Source organism: Cotesia glomerata, linkage group LG3 (genome assembly GCF_020080835.1).
Source record: "Cotesia glomerata isolate CgM1 linkage group LG3, MPM_Cglom_v2.3, whole genome shotgun sequence".
NCBI classification, from domain to species: Eukaryota; Metazoa; Arthropoda; class Insecta; order Hymenoptera; family Braconidae; genus Cotesia; species Cotesia glomerata.
In genome coordinates this window covers 24,321,277-24,346,557 of record NC_058160.1, presented here as the reverse complement: position 1 = coordinate 24,346,557, position 25,281 = coordinate 24,321,277, and the positions used below count along the sequence as shown (strand labels likewise).

General features: G+C 28.3%; 4 protein-coding genes across 4 annotated transcripts in view; 2 read left to right on the top strand and 2 right to left on the bottom strand.

Annotated features, from left to right (window-relative positions):
• Positions 1 to 688: 688 nt before the first annotated feature.
• LOC123260641 (sodium-coupled monocarboxylate transporter 1-like) lies at positions 689 to 9,167 on the bottom strand. Its single transcript, XM_044721865.1, has 11 exons — positions 8,443 to 9,167; positions 7,373 to 7,424; positions 7,214 to 7,281; positions 6,937 to 7,091; positions 5,048 to 5,188; positions 4,714 to 4,932; positions 4,372 to 4,645; positions 1,459 to 1,547; positions 1,247 to 1,363; positions 954 to 1,146; positions 689 to 855 (listed from the first exon to the last, which is right to left on the bottom strand). Exons 1-11 carry the CDS (start codon positions 8,920 to 8,922, stop codon positions 778 to 780), a joined length of 1,866 nt encoding a protein of 621 aa, XP_044577800.1. The 5' UTR covers positions 8,923 to 9,167; the 3' UTR covers positions 689 to 777.
• A 498-nt stretch (positions 9,168 to 9,665) lies between these two features.
• LOC123260642 (proteasome subunit beta type-6) lies at positions 9,666 to 12,199 on the bottom strand. Its single transcript, XM_044721866.1, has 5 exons — positions 11,999 to 12,199; positions 11,824 to 11,891; positions 11,557 to 11,688; positions 10,013 to 10,287; positions 9,666 to 9,927 (listed from the first exon to the last, which is right to left on the bottom strand). Exons 1-5 carry the CDS (start codon positions 12,086 to 12,088, stop codon positions 9,800 to 9,802), a joined length of 693 nt encoding a protein of 230 aa, XP_044577801.1. The 5' UTR covers positions 12,089 to 12,199; the 3' UTR covers positions 9,666 to 9,799.
• A 742-nt stretch (positions 12,200 to 12,941) lies between these two features.
• LOC123261205 (protein kinase C-binding protein NELL1-like) overlaps positions 12,942 to 25,281 on the top strand; it is a 78,076-nt gene continuing 65,736 nt past the window's right edge. Inside the window, exon 1 of the mRNA XM_044722744.1 lies at positions 12,942 to 13,279. The gene's annotated coding sequence lies outside the window, so the exon portion shown is untranslated. The remainder of the gene's footprint in view (positions 13,280 to 25,281) is intronic.
• On the top strand, positions 14,005 to 17,305 carry LOC123261212. Its single transcript, XM_044722755.1, has 7 exons — positions 14,005 to 14,402; positions 14,491 to 14,657; positions 14,746 to 14,911; positions 15,709 to 15,926; positions 16,009 to 16,173; positions 16,257 to 16,435; positions 16,823 to 17,305. The coding sequence occupies exons 1-7, from the start codon at positions 14,289 to 14,291 to the stop codon at positions 16,960 to 16,962; spliced, it is 1,149 nt and encodes a 382-aa protein (XP_044578690.1). The 5' UTR covers positions 14,005 to 14,288; the 3' UTR covers positions 16,963 to 17,305.

Here is a 25,281-nt window from a genome sequence, read left to right as displayed (position 1 = left end):
TTGGTGATTTATTTTATCTAAGATTCATAATTATTTATACATTTTTGTAAGTCCATTCAATATTATAAACTCAATACATTACTCACTGTTGTTATTTAATATCATATATTCAATATTTTTATTACGACGAAATATTTTTATAAAAACAAACCAGTTTATAATAATCGTTTTTATTTTCAGTCAATATATTTATTCATTTACAAATAATTATATTATTATATAAATAACCATTTACGTTACAAATTTATATATTAGTTTTAAGAAGGCATAAATGTTTTACACACATATATATATATATATTAAAAAAACTTAAAAGTACGTAAATAAGAGGTAATTTAAATAGACATTTGTTAAGGCCGGATAATTTTATAAATTTGAACCGTCAATTGAAATTAATTATATAATTCATACTTACTGTGTAACATGATGAATTTACGTCTATACATAGACATTATAAAACAGTATAACGAAAAAATAATTCTCATTATAAATAATGTTAAATACTTGTCTTTTTGTTGATCAATTATTAATATTCATTCATAAGCCTTAAAGTATATACACATATTTAATATATATGCACCTGAATTTTTTGTACAACTGTGTGATTGATAGTAGATATAAAATGTTAACATGAATATTTAAAATAAAAAACAAAATAACAAACAACCAGAATTTATTATTCAATACTATTTTTTAATTGAAGTTATTTACTTAATACAAAATTATATTATATAATTGTATATAAAAAAATATCCTGTTTTAATTGTTAATAATAATTCACGTCGATCGTTTAGTGTGATTCGAAGATTCGGTCGTTATTTCTTCCGCAAATCGTGTTTCATGAACTGAGTTTATCTGTGTTATATAAATTTAGCAATTAGTTAATTAATTGAACATTAATACCTAAAAATAATTCAATTAGTCTTTAATGAAAAATTTATATTTAAACAAACCTGAACTTGATGTAATTCTATTGAATTGTCTGTCTTAAGATATTTCCGTAAAAATGGCGCCACTAGCTTTGGATCAAGTTTATTAACACTTTCAGATGATATAATACTGACAATGAGACCAATACTCATTGTCACCAGAGCTCCTGTTACAGTGTACCACAAATAACTCACACGATAAATAGCCCATGTTTCGCTGGTATAATTAAACAACAATCAATAATTTTTATCACGATTGAAAATATTAATAAAACAACGTAAGTAAATATCATTTGAAATTGATATTGATACTCTACCTAGATCCATCGTCTGTGGTTTCAAAAACCGAGTCCGGTGGTACAGCCAGCAATAGATTTTCCGCTTGTTGAAACCAATATGTACAACCTTCCGTAGTCACTGACTTTTCATCTGATCTATGAAATTTAAATATTTATATTTATGAAAAATGGTTTAATTTTTTATATAATTTTATAAAAATAGATGATGATATTGATATTGATGTAATTACATAATATTGCCGCTAGCTATTGCAGCTTGCGCTGAAAACGTCACCCATCCCATGAATCCTAATCCACAAAGTCCTCCAATTAGTGCGCCCTAAATAAAAATTTTACATTACAATATAATATTGTATAATGTGAATACACGGAAAAAAGTAAACTGTAATAAATAACAGTCGGTTTATAATAAGTAATGATCAACTGGAAAAAATTACCATTTCTAACAGTAAAGTCGTGATTTTAATAATCACTTTATAATATTTATCATTTAAATGCTACAATTTATTATTTACATGGAAGAAAACACTATTTCAAACAGTAATATTCGCTATGTGTAAGTCGAAAATGTTAAAGACTAATAATTAAGAATTTTGACTTTGATATTTATCTTTTCGTACCTAAAAAATGATCGCATGATATATAAAAAATATCGACTACAGTTACTAAATTTCTATACAAGCAACGTCAATATTTACAAAGTACAAATGATAAATTTTGAATGCAACGCTAAAAATCACACTATTATCATTGATTTGTTTGGACTGGTAAAATATATGTTTTAAGAGTAAAATTTTTACTATTTCAAATGTAAAATTTTCCGAGTGTGAGACCTTCCCCTTTTCCTCATAGTATATATAGTATATATTGAAACGGCAATTTTTACTGTTTGAAACTGTAATTTTTTAAGATGAGTTAATATTCTAACGCCTGAAGAAAGAAGAATCTATGCATCAGTACTCCTGTTAATAGGACTTTTAAAGGGTGACATATTTTGTCCCAGATTTCTGCAACAGATTACAATTTCTTTTCCACAAATTCTTACCAGATCGGCATTGCCTTTTTATCCACCTACTGCAAAAAATAATGTATTTCTAGCATCACCTTTATGTAGACTCATTAACATTTGTAATTATATTACTGATAACTGTGCTGCTTTTGATTTCATGGGCGACAATCAGCATTTTAGCCGTAGCGCCAACGTACTTGCAACTTTTTTAACGTCATTAAGATAATTATAGTCATCTATTTATTTTTTCAAGTCTCAGACAATTTGTAAATTTGTATTTCTATTACTCATTATTATATGATACATTGTAAATTATTATATACGGCTGCCTAAATTTCAAAACACAGTAACTAACAATATTAAGATTTTTAAAAATTTTTCTTATTAAAAAAAAGTTTGCGCGGCAAATTGATAAAAAATTTGATTTATAAATATAAAATACTTGAATATAAATATTTTTAAGAAAAAATACTTGAAATTAAGGTCTAAAAGTTATAAGAAATGCAACAGTACTAAACAAAATCAGGTATAAAATTTTTGTAGTTACTGTGTTTTAAAATTGGGCAGTCGTATATTTTAGATTTATTCCTGACAAAATGTATAAAAATTAATTAAGTTATTTACTTATTTTATCAACTGTTAATTCTTGCTTGTACTATATACCCCGAGTCGAAAAAATGAACTTAAATGAGTTTAAATCAATTGTTTTAGTAAGGTAAAAGCCCCAATATATGATCATGTACCAGTATATGATCACTCCATGTATTTGTATGCCTATATTTGTGAATATAGAGTGATCATATACTGGTACATGATCATATATTGGGGCTTTTACCTTGTAGCAGAAGTTATAGTTTATTTAAGTTAATTTTTTCAACTCGGGACGCTTCTTAGTCACTAATTTATACTAAGATATACTTTGTATAAACTTTTCAGTGACCCTGTTATTGGATTTACAGCTGTTGAGTCTCATTATATTGAAATAAATAAATAAATAAATAAATCGTTATTTACTATAGTGACAGCTATTAATCACATTTTCGATATTAAATTATAAATTGTGGTTTTTACACTAAGTTTCTACATTAAGTTTTGTAATATTTATATTTGTACAAACTCTCGCGGTTTTTAAAATACCGTAAATTTTCGGTATCAATGCGTTTACCATAAATTTACCGTTATAATTCTGAAATAATACGGTATTTCTGTGGTCATTTTGGCCAGTTTTTTTACTATACTTATACAGCATTTCTACCGTACTTTTGCTGCAAAGTTCAGAAATAATACGATAAAATTACCGTAAAACTCTAGAACTTTTACCGTAAAAAATCTATGTATTAACTATAATATTACTATAATTTTACAATAATAAAATCGTATTTCTACGGTAAAAATACCAAAAATATACTGCAATTTTGCCGCGTTTATACTGATATAATTAAAGATATAATGCTTTCTACCGTAAGATGGACGGTTGTTTTTATTACTCGGTGAGTCTTATTAGGTGACTGAATAAATCGAGACGGATAGTGTCTCTGATAGCTCAACTGGTAGAGCCTTCGATGCGTAACTGGATAATCCGGGTTCGAATCCCGGTCTGGACTTAAAAAAATGATAATCATAATAATAACAGAGAAGTTAATTTATTAACCTCTTCAAAATTATTCATGATTATTTGAAATATTATAAAGAAAAATTTTAAGTTATTGAAAAATAGTAGTAAAGCAGCATATTTTTGGTATTTTGCCGGTAATAGAAAGTAGGGATCTTCTTTTCCCGTTTTTTGCTGCAATAGTGCCGCAGATATATAACAATAAATATGCGGTACATTTACGGTTTAAATGCTGTTAATATACCGTAATTTTTCTATTGTATTGCCGTAAATATTCTGAATTTATTTCGTAATTTTTTCGTAATAATTCGACAAAAAAACTGGCTAAAATAACTGAAGTATTACGGTAAAAATACAGCATTTATATCGTATAAATACCGAATCTTTACGGCATTTCCAAAACCATGAGAGGTGCCACCCTGACGTCCACTGTACTGTTTGAAACGATAAAAATTAACCGGAATTCGAGTGAATTTTACAGTTTACTTTTTTCCGTGTAGTATAAAAAACAAATAATGTTACCTTAGCATTTACCCAAGGCAATAAAATTCCTATACTGAAGATTCCTAGCGAAGGTCCACTGTGAACTGCACTCATCGTTATCGTTAATTCAAGTACATGAGTTCCAGCTTTTTCAACTACGAAAACAAGCCCCACGCAAACGACACCTAGTATGACAACTGTCAATTTCATAAGTATGTCAGCAGTTCGGGTGCTGAATGGTGTTTTGCGGAATGGTTTTATAAAGTCTTCAAAAATAACCGCAGCCATTGAATTTAGTCCAGTTGACAAAGAGCTTTTTTTATAAAATTGAACCATACATTATAATTAATAATATTGATCTATTTGATCTAAAATTATTACCTCAAAGCTGCGCTGAAAACTCCAGCGACAAAAAGTCCCGGGAATCCTGGAAATTGTCCCAAAACATCCATCACTAACAATGGAAGCAATTGATCCTTCGCGTTTACTAATTTTGTTGTCAGAGGATCGCATTCGTGGTACCAGGCATAAATGAGCAACCCTGAATAACCACAGACTCCAATTAATGCCACTGCACCAACAATGAATATCCAAAGTGCCCTGAAATTTATTTATTCATTGAAAATAATTATTCGAATGATCGAACTGTGATTGAAGAAATTTTATGATCTGTTGAAAAGTTTTCAAGTAAAAAAAAAAAAATAGATTTTATTACTTCTTAGCTTCATAAAGATTGGGTAGTGACATATATCGTTGAAGCATATTTTGATTAATTGCAGCACTTTGAAGCCAATGAACAAAACCGCCGATAACTAGTGCCCATATTGTATGCCTTGTCGATGGACTTAAGTCAGTCCTAAATACATAATAAATAATAATAATAATTATATTTTTCATATAAATTGCATTAAAAATGCTAGTTTCAATGTCTGGAGCCAACCAGAACTAGATAATTTCAGACGAATAGCGAAAATACCAATTTATTATTAAACTTATTAAGGAACTTAAAAACTAAAATTAAAGAAACTAATAGTTTATTTTTTATTAAACATTATTCGTAAATTAAATAGTTTTATATTCTCATTTTTATTTATATTTAGTAACAGAATTATAATGTGTCAGTACAGTTAACAGAATAAAAATTATCTATATTATTAAAAGAATAAGAAAAATTTTGTTTCCAGGATAGTCACATGAGGAAATCGGTTTTTTTAGTAAAATTTAGTGTCATTGCTAATGCCTTGACTTGAATTCGTGCCTTTTCAAGGTTTCATATCATTTTTATCAATAGTCAATTTATGATGATAAGTATTTAGGCTGCATTAAAAAATGCGCCATCTTTAGATACATAATTAAGAAATGACCTTGTATCTCGTGAACCATTGACATTTTTAAAGATATAAGCTCACCCCGACATTACACTCATCGAGACCTTTCGTTTGAGTACCAACATCAATTTTTCATATATTTATATATATATATATTAGGGTGTGCCAAAATGTAACTCCCGTGGAGAACCTTTTAAAATTGGAATTTTGAGTTCCGCTTTTAACAGGGGCTGCGTTTAGGCATTTCCTGAGATATTTTGGTGTGAGACGATGTATTTGATTTTCATAGAATTTTTTAACAGAAGCTTAGTTTGGGCATTTCCGGTGAAAATTCAAAATTTAGCCGGAAGTGCCCAATTAAATCTCCTGTTAAAAATACTATAAATAATCAAATGAATCCTTTCATCTCGAAATATCTCAGGAAATGCCCAAACACAGCTGCTGTTAAAAGTGGAACTCAAAATTCCAATTTTAAAAGGTTCTCCACGGAAGTTACATTTTGGCACACCTAATATATATATATATATATATATATATATATATATGTATATATGAAAAATATATCAAAAATGCATGTGGGTACTCAAATAAAAGCCCTTGATGAGTGTAACATCGGGATGAGCTTATAACTTTAAAAACGTCAATATTTAAGAAAGTACATATGCTTTATCTCTAGATAAATAATTAAGAAATTACCTTGTATCTTGTGAACTATTGCCATTTTTAAAGATATAAGCTCACCCCGACATTACACTCATCAAAACCTTTCATTTGAGTACCCACATCAATTTTTTATATATTTATATGTATCATATATATGTATATATGAAAAGATATCAAAATGCATGTGGGTACTCAAATGAAAGCTCTTGATGAGTGTAACATCGGGATGAGCTTATATCTTTGAAAACGCCAATAGTTAAGAAAGTACAGTGCTATTTAACAAAAGTCATTATTTAATGAAGCAAAATTTTATTATTTATAGTTCACAAGTCTCGGTAGTTACAAAATGACTGCAAGGTTGCTAGTAACGATATAAAATAAACAAAAGATCGTCTAATAGGATTGAAAATAAAGCTACTACTTCATTTCACGGGCAGAAAATCATCAGATTCTGTCCTCGGGAAGAAAATAATTGTTTTCTGTCCGGCAACAGTCGCATTAATCTGAAATTGACTAGTTTCGGTTGGCTCAACAGGCATAGAAACTCGCATTTTCAATGCAGGTCATATGAAAAATCAAATAAATATTATTTCAAAAATATAATAATACTTACATGGGCAATTCAAGTCTGTCTGAATCGCGATTTCTTTGAAGTACAACTCCCAGGCCACCAACATCAGCAGTACCTTTTATAACAACAAGAAGCATTGCGCCAAACATAATGAAAGCCTGAACAAAATCCGTCCATACTACTGCGCGTAAGCCTCCCTGTTTACGGATTTAAAATTAACCGACTTATGATATTATAATACTAATTAATAATAATTATTCAATCAGTTTGATTTGATTAATTAAATTGATAAGATCTTAAAATAATCATAAGTATTTACCACGCAAGTGTAAAAAATGCAAATGATACACACAAAAGGCGTTACGATGTGAACATTAACTCCCGTCACTGGAAAATAATGAAAACAACCATTATTTATTTAGGAAAAATAGTATTTATCAATTTAATTATTTTTGAAGAGATTATATCCATTAGTTACCTTGATTGAAGGCTAATGCGGGGACGTAAATAACAATAGGCAGCCACAGCATCTATAAATGTCCCCAATTAATTTTCTGTTTTAATCGATTCTATTGTTATGAATTTTCATTTAAAAATTTATTTATAATTATTAACAACACTTTATTTCCGTCAATTTATATTTTTATAATAGCTTTAGTGTAATTTGAATTATTTTTGAATTGAAGATAACTAAAAATTTCGAATGTTTAGAAAATTCAAAAATGCACGACTCATAATGCGAAACATATTCCGAGTCGTGCCAAAGAACCTGTTTTAATCTGAAAAGCGCTCACTCGAGATACAAAATACAACCCTTAGCCATTTTAAATAAAATAGACACAGTTGGTACTTCAATTTAGCCAAATTTAGTTATGGAAAATTACTAATTATATATCTACTAACTAACATGTTCCTTAATGGATACCTGAATAGCTTATGAATCCATTTACATAATCTTGCATTGCGTTATATAAGATTCTGATAAGATCTCAAGATCTCACGTAAAAGTCTGTTCTAGTTGCTTACAGGTTACAGAACTTCTCGTTAATTCAAATAAAATTTTTTCCCAGCTGAAGTATGTTGATACTATTTTTTATTCTTTTTATTCATAAATTATTTATTGATTTATTCATTTGAACCCCAATCGGCATTATACAACAATTAATATATTTCTTAAATTATAATTATAAATTATAAATTTTTAAATTCTGAAATCTTGGCTCGAAAATTAAACAAAAATAAAAATAATTAATTTATTATATCTAATTTATTAATAATTAATACTTCAACAAAAAAAATAATTTTAATGTGATCGTATCCTTTAAAGACATTTTTACAAGAAATTTCAAATTTTTTTTATTTTTATTGAAAAATAAACTAAAAAAGAAGTTATTTTTAAAAAATAAAATTTTTCTTGTTATAATTTAATTTTTAAAATTATTAGATGCCTCTCAATTTTAATATCATAATTTTATTTATCAAATATTATTAATCAAATTATTAAAATAAGCTAATTATTGTTACAAAAAAATAAATAAATATACTTACAATTCCAATAGAAAATAGTGTAGACCCAAGTATCCGCACTTTGCGATCAAACCGCCTTTCTAAATACTCATAAGTGCTCGTAAGCTTTAATTCATGAAAAACCGGCAAATAAATACTCGACATAGTAAATCCAACTAGAATTACACCAAAAGCAATGAAAAGATAACTCGTTCCATGAACATAAATTTCCGTGGGAATTCCAAGCAGCGAAATGCCCGAAAAAAAGCTGGCTATCAAGCTGAGACTTACAGGAATAGTTTTCATATTTCTGCCGCCTACCAAGTACTCATCTTCTCCAGTTGATTTTTTTATAAAACCAAAATAAATTCCGATACCTCCACAGGACACCAGCATTAAGGTGAATATAACGTAATCAACAATACCAAATATTTGCATCGAACTGCTGACTTCATCCACGGTCGGTTGACCTGGCACCCAATTGGTTTTCAAAACACCACTTGGATTTATTTCCGATCCCATTTTTTACAATTTCAAATTAAACAAACTAAAAATTTATAAATATAACTGAAATTATACTTAATGTCACTTGGCTTCAGTATCAAATATTTATCATTATTTAAATTAAAACTTTAAAATATGAAATACAAGTAAAAATATCGTATCACAGTCATGAGTAAACAACAACTGAATACGTTAACGCGTCAAAATAAATTGTGTGTTGCAGCGTATAATGTACTTAAACAAACCAGAGTGACAGTATATTTAAGAGTAAATGTGATACTATAACTCATATGACAGCGACGATTTTCTTATTAATATAACAATAGATGTAAGTACTTGAGTAAATTGTGTTCATGTGTTCGTGTGTAAGCACACATTTTACAATTGGATAATTTGGCCTAAATTTAGGAAGCCATTTATATATAAATATACTAATACACGCATAATATATACATCTATATTGATGTATATTTTGATAGTACCACTAGGATCATACAGATTCGTGTAGATCTATCTAGTAAAATAAGAAACTAGATGGCTTTAAATGACTTAATCTTTTTATCAACTACACGGAAGTTCAGAGTACAATTCCACATTGACCTTTATGGGTAATAATATCTGTGATTATTATTATTATTATTATTATTATTATTATTATTATTGTTATTATCAATTAATGAATAAGTAAATTGTTGAGTGACCTACGTTATTTTATTAATATAACAAGGGAAGAAAATTCAATTACTTATACTTATGTATCCGTTTAAATCAATTATGTTTTATTTATAAACCAACCTTGTATGAAGAATTTTTTATTTTTGTTTTTTATCTTTATTATGATTAGCGTATGAAAAATGCAGATTAAAAATAATCAACTGATTCTTCTTACAGAAATTTATCCTTCCCAGAATTTAGGTAATTCGTCACCAAGAATTACACGACGTTCCACGCCTGCTTCCGTTATTATTCCAAGACGAATGACACCACCACTGCTTCCGTCGCGGCTCATCGCAAGTGCAAGAGCTGTTGATAAATATTTCAATTGTTTTAATGAGCTAAATGTTGTATTATTGATAATTATGAATAACAAAGACTAAAATTTATTTACTGTTTGTAATCAGCTCGACAGTTTGATCCTTGGTCATGTCGGGCTTGTAGTGAGCATCAACATAACCGTAGACGTAAGTTGATCCAGAACCACCTATAGAAATTGGTTGTCGGACACACATTCCTCCGATTGGGATGCTGTAAACTTGTCCCCCTTTTCGGGAGTCGTATCCTGCTACGAGGATTCCGGCGACAAGTGAATCACGGTAATTGTAGCACATCTCGCGGAATACATTGGCTGCTGTTTCAACTTTGGGCTGGGTTCCTAATTCCATTCTGTAAAAAAATTAATTTAGAAAATAATTGATGTGTAATAAAATTGGTATAATTTTGTATAAATAATTAATTAGTACTAGCAACCTTGCAGTCACTATATGACTGCCGTGACTTGTGAACTATAAATAAATAGAATTTTGCTTTATTAAATAATGACTTTTTTTAAATTGTACTGTACTTTTTTAACTATTGACGTTTTCAAAGATATAAGCTCATCCCGATGTTACACTCATCAAGAGCTTTCATTTGAGTACCCACATGCATTTTGATATATTTTTTATATATACATATATATAATACATATAAATATATGAAAAATTGATGTGGGTACTCAAATGAAAGGTCTTAATGAGTGTAACATCGGGATGAGCTTATATCTTTAAAAATGTCAATAGTTGACAAGATACAAGGTCATTTCTTAATTATGCATCTAAAGTATTAGCACTGTACTTTTTTAAATATTGAAATTTTTTAAAATATAAGCTCATCCCGATGATACACTCACCAAGAGCTTTCATTTGAGTACCCACATGCATTTTTGATGTATTTTTCATATATACATATTTATAATATATATATAAATATATGAAAAATTGATGTGGGTACTCAAATGAAAGGTCTCGATGAGTGTAATGTCGGAGTAAGCTCATAGCTTTAAAAATGTCAATAGTTTACGTGATACCAGGTCATTTCTTAATTATGTATCTAGAGATAGAGCATTTTTCAATGCAGCCTAAATACTTTTCATCATAAATTGACTATTGATGAGAATGATATAAAACCATGAAAAGGCACAACTCCAAGTCAAGACGTTTTCAACGATACCAAATTTACCCATAAAAACCCATTCTATCTTATAAATACACTGGCCACAAAATTTTGCTTATTCTCTTAATAATATAGTTTATTGATGATATTAAAGTTACCTGGCAACTGTAAATTTTTTTTTATTTATATGAAAAATTAATTACAATGAAAAAATGCTTTAAAAAATTTTCATTAATAATTTTTTTTTTTTAATAATTCAATTGTCATAAAATTCTAAAAAATTTTGTGATGTTTGTCAACTTTAGTGTCATTATGATTATTATATTACGAAAAATGACCATGAAGATGGATTAATATAAACAAATGTCAAAAATAAGACCTTTATATTTTGACTCCTGATTTTCAAGTTTCTAAACGTCATATTGATATAAATTTTGACATCAATAAATTTAAATTTCTTTTTTCAGTAAAAGGAAGTTAATAACTTATTTAACAACTTACTGATGAAAACCTAAGTGATATGCGACAATATCTGCAATTGCTTGAGTGTCTGCAGCTGAACCAGAACGACAGCAGTAAATGTTGTCAGTAATCTTGGTCAACTTGTCGGCTGTCCTGTTACTAATGTATGCTCTGCAAAAATCATTCAATTGTTAGTAAAATTAATAAATCCTTCCTGCTATATAAAATAATTTATTTAAAGGCTTGACAATAAAAATTTTTAATATAAAAATTTACATTATAAAATGTCAAGAAAAAATAATTTACCCAGTAGTTGCACGTGAATCAGCACCAATCACAACTCCACCATTAAATTCACACGCCATAATTGAGGTCTGTTATAAAAAATTAATAAAGTAATTAAAAAGTTAAATTAAAGATTGCTATGTCATTGTAACCTAAAACAAACATTTTGTAGTTTAAAAGTAAATAAAAAACTTACTCCAGTGCTGGCTTCAGCATTCATCCAGTCTGAAGCCATTGAATCGGATCCAAAATTCATAGCTGGACCAAAATTCTGTATGATATTCATTTTTTATAATTATTTTAAGTAAATAAACTTAGCGGTCAACAAAATTCTCGCTAATAAAATACACAATCGTAAATTGACTTGGGAGTTGGAAAATGCTGACTGGTTTTAGTATGAGCCTCTAGCAGATAAACTGAGAACTATTTTTATGGGCAGTGACGTCCTACGTTACCATTGGATTAAAAGTCGTGCAGTCGCCCGCCCGCGCATACTCAGACGCGCATGCGCAGATGCGTAGTTACCGCACCGATTCAGCTCGCAGCAAAGTAGCGGCCGGCGTCACTTATGTCGCAAGTATACGTCTATGCTCTTTACACATTCATTTGCTGAATGTTTGAAAGACAGAAATGTATTTTAAAAGTATTTATTCAACTCTATTTTAATTAATAATATATAAAAGAATGAGATTATTATCAAATTAACAGAAATTTATTATTTTCAGATTCGAAAATCGTTCGGAGTCAATAATTTTGGCGTATTATTGAGTATTAAGCTTACAACTTGATTCTAAGAAAATAATAAATTCTTTATTGATATTTATATTTTTATTACTTGATCTCAATTTATAATTTTATTCAATAATAGATTTGACAATTAATTATGATAAATTAAGTTTCCGCCAGCTTGAAAATTTTTGCTATTTCTAAATAATCATGAAGGTGAATTCAGTAGACAACTAATTTTTTAGAATTTGTCGATTTATTTTAACTAATGGTTGTAAAAAAAATCTAAAAAATTGCATAGAAAAAACTTGTGAAAATTTCTATATGCATTTTTTTATACTATTTCTTCTGTCACAAATAAATTATTAAAAAATTATCAGATGTTTGCTAAATTCACACTCACAAATAATCGAGTATATTAATCAGAAGAAAAAATTTTTATAAATCGCGTATCGAGAACTGGAAATTCTTGACAGTTGCTCTAGTTGTCTTCGGTCGTTAAACTTCAGTGCGGTATGAGTAAAAGTTAATTAAGTAAAAAGTGGTGTAGTAAAAGTATTGCAGAACATTATTATGATGTTTTTCCACTAAACGAAAAAGGTCAAGAATAATGAAAAATTCCCAGCAATCAAAGAGTTTCATCACTCATCAGTTCATCATCATCATCTGGCATCAACCAGTAAAGAAATAGCAATTAAGTGATGCATTTAGCTGATGGCTCAACCCTTTTGCATATTATTTCTTTGCTGAGGTTTGTTGATTCTTTTATTTATTTATTTATTTATTTATTTATTTATTCATACACTAGCATTCCACCCCGGCTTCAAACGGACATTTAACAAAAATGTCAAAATTAATTATAATATAATATAGCCTATGTCACCCGGGGATAGTGTAGCTTTCCAACAGTGAAAGAATTTTTCAAATCGGTTCATTAGTTTTGGAGCTTATTCAATACAAACAAAAAAACAATCAAATCTTTCCTCTTTATAATATTAGTATAGATAATTATAGACAATCAATATTCTAAAAATGCAGAAATTTAAGATTTCTTTTTTTCTGGTAAACAAATAGTTGATTATAAAATAAATATTTTCCAAATTCGCATTTATTTTTTTTTTCAGAAAATTTATTTATCAAATCGAAAAACCAAAAAAATTGTCAAATTTCTACAACACTTTATTATTTATAATTTATACTTAAAATTACTTTGGAAATTTGTATTTTACAAATATTTCTGAGGAAAAATTTAAGTCGTTTTTTCTTAGAATTATTTCTAAAAAATTCTTGGTTGCAAATTTACGAAATTCGTACTAATACATCATAATTCTCGAATAAAACATACTCATTTTAAAAATCCATTACCTCGTCTTTTCGCGGGCTCACAATATTGATATTAAAATCCCATTTTTACCGACAACTATCCCAAATTTTTATAAAAAACTACCTTATCAATCAAAACACAAAAAAAAAAATAAAAGTAAACAGCCCCCAGCGGCTTCATGATATTTGACATTTACATTAGCATTAACACCGGTAACAATTTGCAACAATACTGATAACTACACGAGTCAGCACCTAACAATTTGTGCTTAATCTTTTTAAATATTTTCTTTGGTGTTACGAGTTATCGACACTCTGTGTACTGTTGTTATTATAAAATATTGAAGGTCAATATCAATCTGCAGTATAGTGGCTCATACACAAATATATATATGTATAAACATTAGAAAAAATTTGTTTTATCACGTATTAACTATATGCAATGTCTTGAGAGAATTGTTTTAAAATTCTTCGTATTTTATTACGTATATATTACCAGTGAATTGTTCGAAAATTTGAATCAAGAAATTTTTTATTTTTTACTCCAAAAGGTACGACGCAATTATTAATTAATATGATATTTGATATTATCACAAAGTATTTTAATTATTGTTAATAAAAAATTTGTCTTTTTTTTAGGTTAAAAGTCGTCTTAGCAATTATAGTAGAAAAGATAATTTAAATAAAAAATTGTCGATGGGATTTATTGATGATGAACTTCAGCAAGTATCAAAATTCTGTGAGAATATCGTCAAAGATAGTCGACTTGTTTCCTGTGTTCCAGCTATGGTTCGAGCAGAAATAACGTGAATTATTTTTATTATTTCATTTTTATATTATTTTATTATTATAAATTTTTTCAAGGAAATTACTAATTTGATTGATTACTAACAGACGCACAACATTTAAAAAAATAATCGTTTGCATACAATTTCCGAGCGATTACCCTCAAGAGCCGCTTTTGATTGAATTAAAAAGTAAAACACTGTCACCTAAGTTATTATTGAAGCTGACTGAAGTTTGTGAAAAAGAATGTAAGAATTTAATAGGAAAAACGCAGGTGAACTTAATTATTTTAATTGCCGTGTAATAAAGAAATAATTTCATCTGGTATTCATCTTTACTTTTCGTTTATATCAACAAAATTAACAGTTTAACTCATTAAATATCGATACTGCCATTCTAACGCGTCGTATCCCACAAAATTTGACAAATTGACTTTTTGAAAAATGGAATCATAACAATATTATGCAAGTCATTCTAAAATTTTAAAGGTCAAATAGTTTAATAACTGTTTTTAAATAGATATTTTCATCTGTCGAATCCCATTTAATCAATGTTAAAAATGAATTGTTTTTACCGTCTGCTGTAAAATTTTTTAAATGTGGGATACGACGTATTACACGGAAAGAACAAGATGGCACTGGATATCATCCCAGATTATATTGAGTGAAAAAAAAATTTCAGATAGTAGCTGGTATAATATAGATTATAATGAGTATAATCCAGATAACAATGAATATAATCCATATATCACGCAGTATAATCTGAATTTTTCTAGTTACTATCTGAAATTTTTTTACCTCAGATATTACTGAGTATAATCTGGGATGATATCCCGTGTCATCTTGTTCTTTTCGTGTAGAAGGGCAGTATCGATATTAATTCAGTAAGCTCGTTAATTAATTTTTTATTTTAGTAATTATTGTATAAACTTGCCATAAAATTTCAAGTGTTCATACTAAACTCGTATTTGTCTAAAAATACTAGATAAAAAATTATTTCTTTATACAAGAAATTAAATTATCAGTCAATAAACTTTCAAAAATAATAAAGAAAAAATAAATAAAATTTTAGATTTTACCAACACTAAAATTAATTCAAAATTTCATTCAAGACAATCCACTAATTTGTTGCTACGACGAAATCTCATTGTTAAAAAAACTTCTAAATGAAAGAGATAGTTTCAAATTAAAACAAAAATCATCGTCAATTTTTTTGGAAATTTATCAAGATAATTATTTTTACAAATTAAAAATAATTGTACCTGACAATTATCCATTGGCATCAGTAAGGTATTTTCAATTTTTAAATTTATAATTTTTTATTCTCCTTTACTAAAAGATAGGATTTATTTTATATTATAAATTTATGCAGTATAAAAGATGTTGAAACTAATTTTCCACCGTTGTTCGCACGTTATTTTATTGGTCAAGCTCAAGAGTTAGGGCGTCGTTGTGTGGAACCGCCGCTCAGAAAACAAATTAATCAAATATTCTCTCCGTCACCTTCATTAAACTGTGTGGTATCTTTTATAATAAGGTAAAGAATACTAATACTTTAATAGTGTAGTTTAAAATTGTATGTTATTATGACTTATGATTGTTATCAAATTGGAAATGTAGAGTCGTGAAGTTATTACCTAATGAGAAATGTCAATGGTGCAAAGGTCTATGTCTTCCAGACAACCCAGTTCAGGCTGTTTTGGATGAAAATGCAGACTTACATGTAGAAAGACTCTACTGTGGTCATCTTTTTCATCTGCAATGCCTTTTAAAGTATATGAAGACGCCTCCTTTTCATGGTAAATATTTTTTATCAATAACAATTACGTATTTTAATTTTTCAAACAATCAATTTTAGATTTTTTTTAATTTTTTAAAAACTACATTATTTTTAATTTCTTCGATGAAAAATTCTCTCTAGAATTGATTAAGATAATTTTAGACGTAGAAATTCAATAAAATTAAAAATAATTCTTTTTGTGATTAAAATCAACTGTTAATTCACTATACAGCATACTGTAACAGTTCTTAAAAAATAAAAATTTAAAAACGAATGATTGAACATAAATATTAAACTTAATTATATTCTCCGAAGTACTACAATGTTTATGTTGGGTAATAAAAAATCCAGTGTGCCGTATGACCTTAATTAAAATAAAATAGTGTACTTTATATTTTATTTTTAGGCGGTAAAAAATGTCCAACCTGCGGACAACGAGTTTATCATGATAAATGGGCAGTAAGTGACAAACTTGCAGAAGACCGATGGGCTCATGAACAAGCTCGTGCCCGTGAGCTAGCCGAGGTCGCCGATTTTTTCGAATGAATTGTGTCATTTAATATTTTTAACTACATTGGTCTACATTTAATTAATGTTTACTATATTTTATAATAATTATTTTTCATATAAGAGCAGGTTTGTTGGTGTCAATTTATCATTCAAATAATTAATATTTATATTTATGTCTACTTAGGTAATTAATAATAAACTCACAAGAGACCTAATGTCTCCAAGGATAGCTATAAGTTTATCAGTACAAAAGTTGATAAAGTATTTGTACGAAGAGAACAATATTGTAAGTAATAAAAATCTCAAGAGATATGTACAATAACAGTATGTAATATTGTACAGATAAAGAACTATTAATATCTAGAAATATGTCAAGTAATAGTAGTGTCTTAGTATTTTTTATTGAAGTCATAGTAGTGGTAGTTAGGTATTGATCCTTACTACCGACTGTGGTGATCCTCTCCATCTTTTTCCTCTAAGCCTGCCGCGGTCTCGTTTATCCTTGTTTACGTTGTTATTTTTTATTTCGATTCCCTTCTTGTTTTTCTTCTTCATTAGTTCTATTTTATTTTCCGTAAATATTTCTTTCAATTTTTTTTTTTTCATCTTATTAACTTTTTATCACAAATCCAAACAAATGGACTAAGCTCGTTGTACGTTTTCATATATTATTATTTATTTATGTTAACTTTAAGCAAGAGCTTAAAGTTTGTACACCAACAGACTTTTTGTCAGTCGGATGTTTGTTCCTGACACATGCAACTAGATCCAAAGTGCATATTGTTAATTATTTGCGGTTGATAAATGTCAACGTAACAGGGCGCGGCTTCATTATTATTCATTTTTATCATAAAATTTCATTTTAAATACTGAATTTTTTTCATAAAAATTCATAATCGAGCAGAAAAATAAAACCATCGAATTTTAATTCTTTCGGTTTGTTCTTATTAAAGTACTGCAAAAATTTGATACTCCCTTCCAGAAAAGCGTAATTATCTCAAAAAAAATAAATTAAATTCAAACTAAAGTAATGACTGAAAAACAAAAAAAAAATGATAAAACACGTGTTATCATAAAAATACTAATCTCTTTAAGCGCTTCTCCATTAAATTATTTGCGGGAGAGGGTTCGTTGATCTCGAGCGGAGAAATAAATACATATATCTATATGTTCGGTGCTTACGCAATGCACGTATCGATTCAACTGACTAAAAGCTAAAAGCTCTGATTAGTTTGGTTTTAAAATTATTGCGAATTCTCCGGTTATTTATCCTTTAACATGTTGTTTAACTTTCAACTCATTCATCGATTCGATTCAATGAAGGGTTTACAAATTCACGCTATAAGCCAAACCGAGTAAAATAATCATAAATATTTAAGTCCAAAATTTCACTTATAAATTTTGTATTCAATATACTTTTGATGACTTTAAAAAAAAATATTGTTCGACAATAAATTAGAAAAGAATATTATAAAAGCGTAAATCTGAACAAACATTAATATAATGCGATTTCTCATTGTATTAGTTGGAAATTTTCCGTGGAAATTGAATCTAAATACCGGTGATACTAGATAATATTTAACTGCGTATTAAATTTCAATTAACTATAAATTAATATATACAAAGAGAATTTTATTTGGCAAACTAATTCCTGGTTATCGATTGTAGTACAATCGGGTTCTCAGAGCATTGAGAGCTACTACATCGAGAAACTGAGAGGTATGCGCTCAAACGATGCGGATAACACTATCTCCCTCTTAAACCCTTCTCTGTTCTCTGTCTATGTACCCTTTAGTTATAGGAATGCGCCAAATAGTTTCGGAATCAGTTATTACTCCGGTGGCAATAATTCATAACTCTGAATCCAATTCAACATCGGCCTGCAGCTACGCAAATTGTTCCTCCTCTATATACTACATATATACTCCAATATAATAATATCTCAATTTATAATAATGATAGTAAATGCTTATTTTCTATTCAACATTGGTTATACAACCAAAAGTACCATCAATAACTAAAATTAACCATTTAAGGTAATTATTACTGATTTATTATTTATAATTCCAGTTTTAACTTTTCCGATAATTATAGAATATATTTTAATTCGTCAATTGATTTTCAAATTGTTACTTTCTCGTGAACTTGAATTTTAGTCTTTTTATAGTTAGTTCATATATCAATACGTTTTAAATATTCAATCGATTTATTTTAAACTTTGCGCTTCATATAGAATATTTAAAAAGTTATAAAAATATAATTTGATAAACATATTAATATACAAATTCTGTTACTATAGATGTGATGTTCAAAATGATTTTCTTGGCTTGTTATTGTTTTTCTTGGATACACAGTAAAAAATTTTGCGTCATTTCGTCAAAAAATTTTTGTGTTAAATATTTAACACTTTTATGTGTAAATTTAACATTTACACTGTTAACTCAACACAAAAAAGTGTTAAATATTTAACACAAAATTTTTTGACGGATTGACGCAAAATTTTTTTACTGTGTAAAGTTAATTTTGTACTTGATGTGTTTAACCATTTATGGTATTCAATTCTTCAAAAAACATAGATAAATCCCCAACAAATAATCTGTGGTGATGTTTGATGTATCGACGTGTGTCCGTTCGAACAGCGATATCGAATGTCATACGAGGAAATGAGTGATATTACGGAAATTTAGGAAATACAATCGGCTCTTCGGATATGACTGTGTCTTTCTGAAATTTAAGGTAACGAGGTGGTGGAGCAATTTCATATTGTTGAAGGCTATTTATGTTTAATTTTTCTATTCATCAAAGCCATAATCAAAAAATTTTTTTAATTAAAAGAAAAAACGTTTCTCGATTTCGAAATACCTGTAAATTTAATTGAAAAACATCGCTTTTTCTCCAAGAGCGTAAGATTTTTTTTTTAAATTCGTTTTATGGAAAACTGTCGGAATAGAATTTAAGTAGATAGTTAGATGAATTTTTAAGCTGATCCCGGTTAAGACTCCAAATGGATCTTTACAGGAAAAATCGGAAAAGTACGAAACTTCTCGAAGAAGTTGATTAATTTCATCGTTTCTTTACGCGAAATAGTTCAAGAATCGCAAAAAATTAATTAATATTAGTCGAAAATTTTGCTTAAAAGTTCCTTAATTAGAATAAATTGTTTCTTAGACCCACAATTTTTTCTTGAAAGGCATTATATTACTTAAACCGAGAAAATACTTCTGAGAACAATAATTTTTTTTCTCAACTGGAGAAATTTTTTTCTTATTTAAAGACTAATCTTCTTCAGAAAAAAACAAAATTTCTCAACTTAGAAGAAGCTTTCTCGGTGCAAGCAATATCAATTTCGAGTTAAGAATACAGTACAACCTTGATATAACGAAACTCAAGGGAAATAGAAATTATTCGTTATATCGAGTAATTCGTAATAATGAGGTTTGTTATATAGAGGTTAGATTAAACTCGATTCGTTATAACGAGTTAAGAAAATTTCCACCAATGAATAACAACTCATTCAAATCAAAACACAGAATTATTTATTTGAAAACATTTAAATCAGTTTAAGATCAAAATAGACATAGAATGAACAAAATAGACAAAATAAACGTAGAATGTATTAAAGAAAACATAACATGATTGAAGAATAATAGCATTAGCTTAATCTTCATTTTTCGTTTCTTTACTCAAAAAAAAGTGTTCGTAATTATATCCAAAGCACAATCGAACTCCGTAATGGATTCAACTACACCGTCAGATAAACCACCTTTTTTGAAAAATACATATTTAATTACATCTAGAGCGTTGCGTGCATGTTTTATCGTAAAATCATTTTGATTTATTTTATTCTCTTCTTCCTCTTCGACAGTGATCAAACAGCAATGACTGATTTATGAAGAATTAAACGTGTCAGCACTCGTTAAGACATTAATTATTGTAGAATTAATTGGGGATAATTTGTAGAATACGTTATGTAGAGATTATAGGCTGGAAAATTTTTTATATAAAGGTCAATAATAGTTTTTATCTATATTTTGCAAAAATTAAACTTTCGTTATAGTGAGGTTGTTAGAAAAATATATTCGTAATATAAAGGTATATTTTACATAGACTCTTATGGGCAGTTCTAGGGGATTTTGAAAAATTTGTTAAATCGAGGAATTCGCTATATTGAGGTTCGTTATATTGAGTTTACAGTGTATTAACTTCTCAACTTGATAAATACTTGTTCGGCTGAAGACTGTTATTTTATGACATCAAGTGAAAAACTTTCTTGTGACATAGTAGACAGCTCGATATCGACAAAGGAACTAATTGGCAGTCGGAAAAATAAAAAAAAATGGAATTGATGATTAAAATGTTTCCTTTAACAATTCGCAACGCTGTGCAATTTAACCGTTAACCTTTTTATGGAACACAGACACTCAGACAACAGAAAGACGACCTGATCAGACCAGACAGAGAATCGCCGACGCTTATTCAAACGATGGGCGTTACGTTTGTACAACCGACCAACGTATTTACCATCATCATCTATATCTTAACTTGTACTCGGTAATATTCTACTCGTATATCGATACTTATAACATAAGTTAGAACCGTGGTTGTTATGGGTCGGGGTTGGTCAACGCTGCACTCCTCAACAATTACATTTTCATACATTAAAGGTATATCTACACACACGAAAAAAAAAGTTGTAGAAAAAATTACAATTATCACATCGCAATCCTCGTTATGCTTTACACTCAAAAAAATTAACTTAATTCAAGGGAAAAATTATTGAATCATGAAAATTAATATGAAAAACTTTATTGTCTCAATTAAGTAAAAAATTCTTGCATCAGTTAAAATTACTTATATCAAGAAGAATTTCTCAGTTCAAAATATTTTTTTACTTAAATCCAGACTCTGAAGCTCTTTAAAATGATTTTTTTGGTTCAAGAATTTCTTCTTTGAATCAAGTTAATTTTTTTTTTTCAGTGCAATTCCGAGTTCTTTCAAAACTTTCATATATTTATTTAAAGATTTAGAGTTTTAATGAATTTCCGTCCGTTAAAATTCTTATCCAATCAGTACTTACACTAAAAATTCAGTAGCAAAAGAGATAATAGGTCGAAATTGGAAAAAACGAAATTTTTCTGGTAGATTATTGATAGAACCCCAAATGAGATTAGTATTGAATTGGAAGAAAGATTGAAGCAAAATTGGTTCTTTGAACATAAAATGGAGTATCGAAAGAGTGAGATACAAGTTGCAAAAGTTGTTGTCCGCGGGGACGTAAAAGGAACTAATAAATAATCCTCGGGGACGTGACTCAATGTCAAAAAAGTTTTCTGGTCGCCCTCACGCGCTTCTCAGAGCTCATTAGACCCTTCGACTTAGTCGGCAAAAAGGGTGCGTGCTTGTCTTGCTTTATGTGACGTGGCAAGCGTAAGGAATGAGCAAAAAATTTTCCGGGGGAAGGGGACCAGTCGCCAGAACACCATACCTAGTCTATCTTGACTGATAGATAGATAAGCTCGCGTTTTTTATAACCCGTGTCGACATATTATATAACCTCTTACTCTGTCGTATAAAAATTGGATCTGATTTATCATCAAAATTTTTTCCCCAACAAAGTTAAGATAATTTAGGATACGTCTATAATTACGTGTAGGACTAGAACGTCGTGGATCAATAGCTAGAAAATGGCCGGAAGCCAAGTCCAACAATGTCGATTCGAGTTTTGCTGTAGTCACTGAACTCCTTTCTCAGACTACTATATTCAATACTCTAACCCCTTTCTTAGCTTGGCCCAGTTGTAATAGTACCATTATGAGAAAGACCACGACCACATATCGTACGACCACACCTACGATACGTCTCTTCTTTTCGTCTTCGCTGGACCGAAAATCGTCAATTACTTTTTTATATTTCTTTCGGATAATTGCTGAAAGAAAATGATTTACTGACAGTTTTATTCACTTCTTTTATTTTATTTTTTCTCAATTCTCATATTTTATTTAGGTTGTTGACCTCGAGTAGTTTTTAGATGTATAGACCAATAATCATGTCTGCTCAAATTTTATTGCTGTTGTATTATTACAATTTTTAATGGGATGCTTATGTGACAGGGCAATTGTTTATTATTATCAATTTAGGCTCCATATCCTTAATATCATAAACCATTAATGAAATTTGATAGAGGAATTAAATTTACAATGTGTGGTTACGAAGATGAGGTAATTGCTTTCCACATACATGGTGTATTTATGGATTAATTAATCGTTCGTTTATCGCTGGTCGTAGTTTATTGAAGGAATTGTAAATTCATTATTTTGATCTTTAACTTTTTTAGTTATTTAAAAAAAAAAAACGCAACTATTTCATTTGATTAATCATTTTTTAACATAAAAGTTTATAGATTATTTTTTTTTTAATTAAAAAAATTTCATTTGCTTTTGTTAAAAATCTGAAAGAATATATCAATTAAAGTAAAAATGTCAATAAAGTAAACACTTGCCCGAATTATGACATCAGGTGTGATATAAAACCATGTGTGATATTTTTAACACACGGATTCATAAATAATTAATTTACAAGATTGTTAGCAACTCCAATGAATACTTAACCTCAATAAGCAATAATTAATTTTAGGTCACAAGCTTAAACGTAACTTATAGTAGCAAAAATATAAATTTTGTTGATTCATCTATTTAGCTGTTAAATAGTTAAAAAATAAATAAATTTAATAGTTGATATAAATTATTGAATTTCAACCATCGAGGTACATTTTAAAACACTTTGATATTATCAATTTTCATCGTACATTCGATAAAAATCCGTGTAATATTTATCACTTGTCAGGGAGTTTAAAAATGAATAGAACTGTACATTTATTAAAAATTTATAAAAACGAGATCAATAACCAGACATTATTAATGGAATAAAGTATTGAAAGGAATTCCAGTTTATATATGTACGTAAATATATCAGCGAAACGCTATCTGAAAATAGATACAAAAAAATTTTAATAAATTAGTGGAACTTCTAGTAATCTAACAAATTTATAGATAATATGCTCGCCGTTGAACGGGAACAATTATTAATACTGAATAAACACGAATAAAATTTGTTTATTGATTTCATGATTAAAGAAATGTTTGTGTATTTTTAAAAATATCTGACGATATAATCGTGTACATATATTAAAGGTTTTATATTATTGATTTTACATACTGAAGAATAAATGCCGCCTATAAAACTGATAGCATTTTTACTTTTATTTTTACCGAATGCAAACGTTATATTATGTGTACAGAAATGTATGAGCTGGTTAGACTACTGGTTTTATTATACGAGATTATTTTGCTCATTTCTTGAAAAATTTTTTCATGAATTTATAACGGAATTTATGAATACTATTCCACAGTTTTATCAAATTATTGGTTTGCTTTTTTTTTATTTTTTTAGACAAATCACCCTCATTATTGATTATTTATTATAATGTAATTGTTATTGTTCTCGTAAATAATCGTACTGAGTGAACTGAAACGTATCGGCGTAAAATTTAATTACCCTTAAATTTACAGTAATATATATCGATGTGTTGTTATACATTTTAAGACATACCTACTGCAGTAATAGGTTGAATATAACGCCCCTGTCGATTATTAGTCAAATATTTGAAATGATATTAAAGAGGGTGCATATTACCAACAATTATGTTAAAATTAACAAAACACCCCAGCGTTTTGTGACGTTTAAAAATATTAATTATTGCTCTTGTTTATTGGGTACGTTTCACAGAACGCAGGTGTTTTTGGATAAATATTGAATACTTGTCAATTAAATTTAACGTAAATTTTTTCATTTTCAAACCAAAATTTTTAATTGTAAAAATTAACACAATATGTTAGAAATTTATTGCATATAAAATTGAAAAAGAATAATAAATGATAACATAGAAATCGAACCCACGATTTTTAATACCGCGTCTATAATCTTTTAAAGTAAAAGCCTCAAACAGTTCAACTGTGTGAACAAATCAAATTAGATTTGAATTTGTCGAGAGAAGCGGATACTAGGATACTACGGATAAAAAATAATCATATGATAACAAAAAAGATTATTGTAATAATTATAAATCGTTTGTTTATTTACGAGCTTGTAAATATAATAACACAGTTATATAAATTATAAATTCAGAGTTCTATCTACGGTATTTATATTTATGTTCACAGTACCGACAAATTATTGGCGTTATTTTCAATAAATGCCTGATTAGTTATGTCGAATTCAATTGTCGATAATCGGTAGCATGCAATATGCATGAAGCTGGAAACTACCGTGTGCATTCGCGGGTATGCATACATATGT